Source organism: Pterocles gutturalis, unplaced genomic scaffold, assembly GCF_000699245.1.
Source record: "Pterocles gutturalis isolate BGI_N339 unplaced genomic scaffold, ASM69924v1 scaffold24933, whole genome shotgun sequence".
NCBI lineage: Eukaryota > Metazoa > Chordata > Aves > Pterocliformes > Pteroclidae > Pterocles > Pterocles gutturalis.
Genome location: NW_010126318.1, coordinates 8,902 through 18,323, shown reverse-complemented (window position 1 = coordinate 18,323; position 9,422 = coordinate 8,902). Strand labels below are relative to the sequence as shown.

General features: G+C 49.3%; 2 protein-coding genes across 2 annotated transcripts in view; one reads left to right on the top strand and one right to left on the bottom strand.

Annotated features, from left to right (window-relative positions):
• Positions 1–312: 312 nt before the first annotated feature.
• Positions 313–2,327, top strand: TOMM34 (translocase of outer mitochondrial membrane 34; the record flags this gene model as incomplete). The annotated part of the gene is made up of 4 exons (XM_010078945.1): positions 313–473; positions 741–885; positions 1,488–1,614; positions 2,229–2,327. Coding segments are annotated over 4 exons (532 nt in total), but the record flags the coding sequence as incomplete, so codon positions are not given.
• A 4,549-nt stretch (positions 2,328–6,876) lies between these two features.
• The window catches only part of LOC104465765 (embryonic polyadenylate-binding protein-like), a 10,678-nt gene continuing 8,132 nt past the window's right edge, over positions 6,877–9,422 (bottom strand). Inside the window, exons 12-14 of the mRNA XM_010078944.1 lie at positions 9,015–9,108; positions 8,017–8,147; positions 6,877–6,960 (exon numbers count right to left, since the gene is read on the bottom strand). Of these exons, the coding sequence (XP_010077246.1) occupies positions 6,877–6,960; positions 8,017–8,147; positions 9,015–9,108 (309 nt within the window). The remainder of the gene's footprint in view (positions 6,961–8,016; positions 8,148–9,014; positions 9,109–9,422) is intronic.

Genomic DNA, 9,422 nt, shown 5'->3' with positions numbered 1-9,422 from the left:
CTGAGGAGTGACCTGCACATCTCTTGCTCTGCTGAGCACTGACAGCTCAGCCCTGCTGCTGTGGTATTTTTAGCCCTGCTGACATGAAGAGAATCATAGAATCATAGAATAGCCTGGGTTGAAAAGGACCATAGTGATCAAGAGGCTCCTTTCATTAATGTCCTGTCTGTAGAAGGAAGTTTAGATGCATGGAAAGGGGTTAGTGGAGAGATGCTGTCCTCCAAACACGAGCCAGGTTAAAATGTGACCTGGCTGGCTACTGCATGGCCCGTCCAGCCAACAGCTGGGGTGACAGCCAGCTGTCTCTTCCAGGATGACTAAAGCCCTGCTGGAGAAGGATGGCACGAACTGGCGCCAGAAGCTCCCACCAATCCCCTCGGTCCCTGTTTCTGCCCAGATGAGGTGGAGCATTCCTTCTGCTGCAGCCCCCGGGGCAAACACTCCTCCTGTGACTACACCGCAGGGAGAACCAGGTGAGAGTGTGCGCTTGGGCCGGGCACAGAGCCCTGCAGCTCAGAAGGGTGATGAACAAGGCAGCTGCCATGCCTGCTTGGCGTGTCTGCAGCTGGGGCTGAGCCCTGGAGAGACCTGGGCCTGGTTCTGCCACAGCCTTTGTGGCTGATTCTGGATCCTTTGATGTCTCTGTGTCTCGCCTCTGGTCTGGGGATATTTGCTGTCCGAGAGGCTGCACTGATCTTGTCAGTTTTACAGCCTTCTGTGTTCTTTCACACTATTTGCAGACCAGACTGCTGCTGGGACAGAGAGAGCTCGAACTCTGAAGGAAGAAGGAAATGAACTTGTAAAGAAAGGAAACCATAAAAAAGCAGTTGAGAAGTATAGTGAGAGCTTAAAGCTCAACCAGGAGTGTGCCACTTACACCAACAGGTACTACTTGGCTCTTTGCCCAAGTACTTCTTTTGGCCCTGTATAAAAGCCACCGTGATGCTTCTGACAGAGCTGTCTAATGTTTCCTCCCTACCAAATGAATAAAACAAATCCACCCACACATGGTCGCCCCAAGTGCAGTCTTCCCTGTAGTTTGCATAAGGTTCTTTGATCAAGTACTGCAAAAACTCTTGAGGCCATTCAGCTTAAGGCTGCTAAGGGTTTTCTCCCCTTAGTGCTTGTCTGCCAGGACTGTGATAGTTTGGGAAGTATCTCCTGCGACACTTGAGGACTCAAAGTACTTCTAAGGAAACTGCAGCAAGCAGAGCATATTCTGGACTGGTATAGCTGGGAACCTGCATCCTCCAAGTTCAGGAGGATTTTTTTTTTTTAATTCTCCAGTCTGAAAAACTGTTTCCTTTTTTCCCACCTTATAACCAAAACAAACTTGAGTTCAAGAAGTAAGATTACATAACATATGAGGATAAAGACTGGTTTTGGAGTGCAGCTTCGTGCTGCCCAGGGGCTGGCTGAGGTCTGCTGTGCAGATGCAGTAGATGCTGGTTTAGCCAGAGGTCTCTAACCAGGCACCTCTCTTGCAGAGCTCTCTGTTACCTGGCTCTGAAGCAATACACGGAAGCAGTGCAGGACTGCACAGAAGCTCTGAGGCTGGATCCTAAAAATGTTAAGGCACTCTACAGACGTGCTCAAGCACTTAAAGAACTGAAGGTAAGTCAGGAATTTTTAAACAGTTCTAGGCTAGGACTAGAGGCCTGTTCATGCATGATCAGGGCAAGAGATGCCCTTTAGAACTCATTTCTGTGCTAGACAACATCTGCCTTCAGATAGCTGAAACCTGGGTGGACTGGGGGGATTTTCTTTCACATCGCTATTTGCTGGTTGGATCTCAGGAGTTTCTTAGCACCAGGTCCTGTTTCTGGAGATACTGGAAGCAGCTACATGTTGTATTGAGCTTTATCTTTTCATGTCTGGTGAGAGATTCTTTGGGCCATAGTGGAAGACTTCATGCATTGGTGCTGGACTCGGAACCCACTTAAGTGGTGAAGTTGTCTTCCCAGCCCTCGTATAAGCATGTTTTAGAACAGCTACATTGATGCTGGTGCTTAAGCAATTATACAGAATCACAGAATGTTAGAGATTGGAAGGGACCGCGAAAGATCATCTAGTCCAATCCCCCTGCCGGAGCAGGAACACCTAGATCAGAGGGAGTCCTAGAACAGAGGGAGTCACAGACTTAGTTGTGTTGTGGGGTAATAATTCTGCACCAAGAACCATAGACAGCATTTTCAATGTACTAACACTTAAAAATATTCTCCTTCTAGGATTACAAATCAAGTATTGCTGATATCAAGAGCCTGTTGAAAACTGAACCAAAGAACACAGCTGCACTGAGATTACTGCAAGAATTGAACAGAGCCTAGGGTAACCAAGCAACAAGGAAAGCTTTGTTTTCCACTGCAGAAGAAAGCTTTTTCCCTTCTGGTGTTGTTACAGGGACCAATCTTAATGCAGGATCGGTATTGAAATCTATCTTCCACTGCTGCTAAGATGTAACAGGTTCTGTGCCAGCACAATGAATGTTAAGACACACAATCTGTATCAAACGCTATTATCTGCTCTAAGATCATTCAAACTTTTAAAGCCCTTCACCAAGAGGCACATCGGTTAACTTCCCTGGTTGAAGTCAACTTGCCTATAACTGTTGGCCTCAGGGACTCTTTCTGTGCTGGCTAAGATACATGTGAAGTGGCTCTTCTCTTTTTGATAAGCTGCAAACAGAGGTTTTTTTGGTCCTTATTCAGGTGACAGTTTTGCTGCATTTGTGCTGCTATTACTTAAGGTTGCTGCAGGAACTGCTGCAGTTGCCCGCACACCATGCACCATTCATGTAACAGAGGCACAGTTACCTGCACAGGGCCAACCTTGTTCCCTCTCCCCCTTGATGCCTGCTGGCCCTCAGCTGAGTTTCTGCTGCTTCGTGTGGCTGGGCAGATGTTCGCAGTAGCAGCTTTCTTTTATTTTTAATTATTCTGCACATTTAAGGAAACAGCAGCAAGCTAAGCCTGCCTTGTTACACTGTGCACTACTTCTTTGAGATTCTGGGTGCTTGGGAATTTTACAATTGTTTTTTTGTGGTTTGGTGTTTGTTTTTTTTTTAAAAAAAAAACTACTTTAGCTCCTCTGTGCTTTTTGGAGCAGTTGCTACAGGGTGTTACAGGGAGGGAGATATGCAGTAACATCCCAGCTGAGGTCTGGCTTACTGCTACAATGCATGTTTATACTTTTTGATTTCCTTATCTGGTATTGATGGCACTGACTTAAAGGGTAGGTAAAAGAGACATTTGGAGTTATTCTGTGAACTGTTAAAATCAGGTCTCATTAAAGCCATGTTTATTTTCACTTTAGAGCTGTGTTTTTTCCCTGTGATGGATGTTATAGGGGACTGGAACACTTTTTTAACCACTTTACTTCATACTGTCCCCTCTTTGTGTCAGAGGACCTCAAGCGCTGCTGTACCATGCCTTGGTTTGGAAACCATCTGTCAGTGACAGTGCATCAGAGTCTGTAACCATTGCTCAGCCTTGCACACTGCACATGGGTAGAGTGCTTTAACTAGTAAGTCAAGATGCTGGACAACACTGGACCTGAGCCAATTTATAAGTCAGGGTTCAGGTATCTTCGTTTTCCACCTTACTTCTCCCAGCAGTCTGTGTTTTGGGCAGGTATCCCGCTGAACTGAATTCGGAAAGCAATCCCTCGAATGCTGTTAAAGAGAAGGACTTCTTACCTTAGCCTGATATTAAATAGCTTTCTGTAGGTCCCAGGGCTGTACTCCATCAGCTGTAATGGGCCAGGGCTTGAAACAACTCCCTGAGGGACACAAAGTGCTCTGTGCACTCTGCTCCCACTTCTGTGCGCCACAGCTCCATTGATCCTGCAAGCAGCACTTGCCCAAGCTCTTAGCAAGTAAGTGTGATGGATTTCAGGGTGGGGAAGCACAGGCCAGCAGTACACAGATAAGCAGAGGAAGGTCACAGAATACAGGAGGAAGTCTGGCTTCAGTTAGTTAAGAGCCAGTATTTTAAGAGCGCTGCTGTTATCTGGAAGGGCAGATACCTGTCCTGTTCAACTACAATTCATTACAACACCTCTAAGCAGCAGCATTCACCATCTCTTTCCCCTCCCAGCAACAGCAATGTGTTTTTGTACCTTATCTCTAAGACTTTCGCCAGCAATACCACCAGGTGGACAAAGATCAAGCACGGGAACAACACTCGCTACTTAAGCCTGGGTCACTTGGGCTCCTGTCTCCCCTTCTGTTCCCACAACGGTGCTGCTGTCCTTGCAGGACACTTGCCAGGCATGCAAAGGTAGTGCTGTCCACAGGCTGGAGAGTGCTTGTCACAGGCACATCTTCATCCACACCTTTCAAAAGCCACAGCAACTATTCCAAACCAGAGACTCCAGATTCACATTCGCATTGCTGCTCCCCCCTCAGTTCCCTAAAGCCCCAGACATCCCTGTGGAGTTCTGCCACGGAGCTACTCTGGAAGTATCCTCCAGTATACGTGTAAACATTTTACAGACCCTGGTCTTTGTTCACATCCTTTCTTAGGCTATTCTGATGTCCCTGTGTTCCTTGGCCCCACTCTGCATTCCCTCTGGCTTTACAGCCACCTTCTCAAGCCAAGACATCCAGTGTTGTAGGTGGTGTCACAGGTGCATCTGAATGGTCCTGGTAACCTGGAACAAAGTTGCAGACAAGCTAGCCAACAGCAGAATGAAGTTTACCTGTACAGTTCTGTTCCAGCTTCTTATGTATCATGCAAATACCCATTTTTCCTCTAGAGACAAAGTGTAAAAGCTTCCAGCCAGTTACACTTTGGGAAAAATAAATGAAGGTCCTGCATATTAAGTGGATTAAGGTCCTTTATAAGCACTGAGAAGGAGATATCTAAATAGTGCACAGCTGAGGCTGAGGCATCTGCTCTGAGGAAAATAAATATTTAAGAAGGCCAGAGGAAGAATTGGGGAAAGGAAAAAAAAAGCAAGAAAAAGGAATGATGAAAAGCCCTAGGAAGAGTCCCAGCTGAGCAGAACAGACACCATGCAGGAACAAATGCGTAAGTGATTCTATCAAAATGCTGGAAGGAAAACAAGAGGTAGGAGGGATGACTTGGCAGCAAGCTGAAGTGAGAGTATGATACAGCACAGAAGGAAGAACCAGATGGCAACATCAGCGCACGGGTTGGACAGAAAGCAGGTAGGTGGCTGATGGAGGTGGGCTCCTAAAGGAAGCAGTCAAGCAAGGTCAATGCATCACCAGTCTCAAGCACCAAGGAGCATCTCGGGACTGAAATTCCTTTCCTAAAGAGGAAGAGCAGAGCATTAGGGCCAGGATGACACAGTGACATGCTCTGGGAAAGGCCCAGAGAGCAGAACACAGCAGGAACGGGTCCCAGGCACTCCTGCGAGCAGGGAGTGTCCCAGTGGGACCCAGGGCAGTTACAAATGTTTTCAGGCCCATCAGTGACTCCTTGAAACCACTGCTCAGGAACACACATTGGAGAATCAGCTTTTGATTTACAGCTGCTGCACAATACCTCAAAAGCTGGGTCTCGTGCACCACAGACATACACACATGGTGTGGTGGCCAGCAGGAGATGCTCAGTCCCGGTACAGCTGCAGGCGTACGAGATTATGCCTTTGAAAGGAAGTTAGGAAGGGCTAGCTAGAAAGGATGAAGTCCAGGTAGATAGTGTGAAATTTGCTTAAAGCCATCCTCCTAGAGTCAGAAAGAATTGGGAGCACCTGTTTGTGAGTGATTTGCTCATTTAATCCTGTATGTCCCATCCTGTCCCCAAGCCAGCACTTGGGACTGCCACCCTGCCAGTGTCACAACCTTCAAACACTAATTGGAGCAGCCTGACCCAAGTCCATCCCTCCACCTGCATGAAACAGAGAAAAAGTATTTGCTCTCTTTCTGCAAAGGGAACTAACCCATGCTTGGAGGGGGTGGAAGCATAAGTTCTTTATTAGTGTCAGCTACAGGAACAAATAAAACTACAGAACCCAATAAATTCTGTAAAAATGATGAATCATCGGGACTTGTCATTTCCTGGGCAACTGAACCAGGCTGGGTTCCACACTACATTCCAAAAGATGCTTTCAGTGGCAAGAAGAGAATTAACGTGGGAATTTTTTACAGGTGCAGGAGGAAGCAATTCTGCAAGGTTTACAATACACACAAAAAAATAGGATGAGGCATTGAAGACAAGCCAGGGTCACTGTACAGGCACAATTCCGAAAATATGGTGGGGGCTGGCTGCTGCTGTTCATCAAAGGCAGTGTTCTCAGGGCTTGCTCTCAGTCCCAAAGTCTACAAAAAAACCAAAGAACCAACATATGCAATTTTCAACTGCTAGAGGAACAATTTCATCCAGCCAAGAATTCACCTGAACATCGATTAACACAGTTTCCTTGCGATCACAAGTCAAGAAAATATTACCTTCAATGGGGTACGGGAGAGGCTGAATTGCTCGTTAACGGTCTGTCCCAGCCCTGGCAGCAGGGCCAGTCCTCCTGATCAACCCCACCCAGGACCTCCACCGTTTTTATAGGATATCTACTGACAGCGTTCTGCAAAAAAAATACTGGGAGATCCCAGGCAGGATTGTGCCAGTCCCCACCAGACCTGCAGAAAAGCAAGGTCCTTCCCTGTCTCCTTTCTGGTTGCACTTTTGTCATCTTCATGAATATAGAGGAAAACCACACAGACCCATGGCTCTGCAGTACATTTAAGTCTGGAAAATGGAGGATGCAGTTTAAGAAGTGGAATATTCCAAAAATACTGACAGCGCTCATCAAGCCATATTTGCACTGGCCAAGAACCCCAGTCCCCAGTTCAGAGTCCAAAACCCCGAGCACACCACGGCCAGACCCCGCAGCGGCTCCCGCACCTACCCGCGGTCACTGCAGGAACACCACGGCGCTGCTCTTGTGTGACGGCTCAGTGGCCTGGTGTGCCTGGAGCACAGCCACCGCCTCCTCGATCTGACAACAGAGAGCGCAAGGGGGGAGAAGTTAAATTCCTCCAACATAGGAGTGCACCGCACGAGAGGCAATGTTGCAGGTGCTGATCTGGCCCATCCACAGACCCACCTCCAAGAGGTAAGGGACTATAATGATAATAATTATATCATCATCCAAATCTGCTGCTTCTGCCAGAAGGCTGATCAGCTCACAGACCCCTTCTGTCTCTTCCCTAGGGAAATGTCCCAGCATGTCCCCTGTTCTGTAGGGGTCGGAAGGGGCCAGAGAGAAATCAGACCTCCCTGCAGGTGAAGCTGCCTGGCACCACCCAGCAGAGCCCAGCTCCTTCAAAAGCCATCAGTGAAAGGGTGAGAGTGAATCCTGTCTCCAAGGAACAACAAGGACGTGCAGTCGATTGACTGCAACCATTTGGTTGGACCCAAAGCTAAATATTCACCAGGATTAAGGAGGAAAGTGAAGAAATTCTGCAGACAGGCAGCACTGATCTGGTTTCTGTTCTCAAGAAAGGATGTCTCTCTATCATCTCCTTCCAGGGAACACCCCCCCACCCTGCTTTTCCCCTCTGACTTCCCAAACCACCCTCGGAGCCTGGCCCACGCTTTCGGGGAGCTGCTCTGACCTTCTCCTTTTGCTGCAGGTGGCCAGGCACCATGTGCTGTGCCATCAGCCCGTGGCCCTTTCTGCTCATTTTGCACTTAAAAAAAAAAGCAGCTATTTGCTTTTCCCAGGGATATCAACATCCTTGGCCCATCTCCTGGGCCACGATAGTCCCAAACCACCCTCGGAGCCTGGCCCACGCTTTCGGGGAGCTGCTCTGACCTTCTCCTTTTGCTGCAGGTGGCCAGGCACCATGTGCTGTGCCATCAGCCCGTGGCCCTTTCTGCTCATTTTGCACTTAAAAAAAAAAGCAGCTATTTGCTTTTCCCAGGGATATCAACATCCTTGGCCCATCTCCTGGGCCACGATAGCTTTTTTTTATACCTTTTTTTTTTTTCAGCAGCAGCAGGTAGCTAGCCCTTTGGGATGCAATTTGTTGGGGCAGCAAGTGCCTCCTACCTTGGAGTGCAGGGAGTCGGGGGACTCCAGGAGCAGCAGCAGCTCGGAGTTGTCTATCTCCAGGAGCATCCCCGTGATCTTGCCAGCCAGTGAGGGATGCATCGCATGGATCAGAGGGTAGAGGCGCTCACCTGCTCCGGACACCAAGGAGGACATCAGCACTGTGCCAGACCTCCAGCATTTTCAGAGCCAGTACAAGTCCTCCTGCCCCGCCAGCTCTGTCCTTTCAACCCACAAGTGATACAAGGGGGATGATGGTGGTGGAAAAATCACTGCTCACAAGCAAACCTACTCCAGCATGTCACAGCAACAGTGTTTGCAGGCAAAATGCTCCCAGTTCCACTGCAGCACCCCATGCAGCCGGGAGAATTAGCCCTACCTATGGGGCGTGCTTAGCAGCAAGGAAAGCCATACAAGGGGACTGGAGTGGAGGAGGAAAGCCACCTCTGACTGGCCAGGGACAACACTAATTGCCCTCTTCCTGCCATCCCATCCTCCCCCACACAGATTATTTCACTGCCAGATTCTTCACCACAGTTTTGCCAGGGTGCCTCCCTCTTCACTCCTAAAATCAATCCGCTCCCAGCCCTCTTGGGCAGAGCTAACCCTAACTAACCCCTGCAGTCACCAAGCTGTTCATCAGCACCCAAGAGCAGCGATGCAGGATGGCTCAGAGTCCAGAGAAGCAGTAGATGCCCCGGGGCAGCCTGGCAGCGGGCAGGATGCAGGACGGAGCTGTGCCTCTCCTGCAGGGCTTCCCCAGACGCTGTCTCACTGCCAGGCAGCTCATACAGACAGGGAGTGGTTTTGCTGCTTCCACATCCTTCCAACACAGCCTGGATTATTGTTTTCAAAGTAGCATAATATCAGAGCAATCCCACAAAGGCTTACAGCTTCTCCTAGCAGCTAAGTTTTTGCTGGTGCATGCCAGCCCACATGCCCTCGCACGCACAGCCCCACGGCTGGACCTCCTCCAGCGGAGCAGCCCTGACACCCACCTATCATTTGCTTCTGCTCCTGAGGAGGGGCTGCTGCAAGCATGGATGCTGTCAGCGGCTCCTGCCCCTGGATGTGCACAGCAGGTTCTCCCACCTGGAGAAAAGCCACAGAGAAAAGAACAGTCAGAAAAGCTGGAAGCAATGCACGGGTCACCTGGCTGCAGGAACGGTGCTGGACCCCAAACCCCATGGGGCATTTCACCCTCTGCGCTGCTGATGCAGCTCCGGCATCATCTGCTTGTATGCAAACGTCAGCTTCCAGGAAAGCCAGAGCCAGGCATCACAGCAGCGTGGCTACTGGATCTGTAGCCCCAGTTACCCCAGCAGCCCTTGGGAAAGGTCCCCGCAGCACAAGTCCAACAGAGCCATGGGGCTGCCTGGGGGCCAGCAGCCACGTTAACCCAGAGT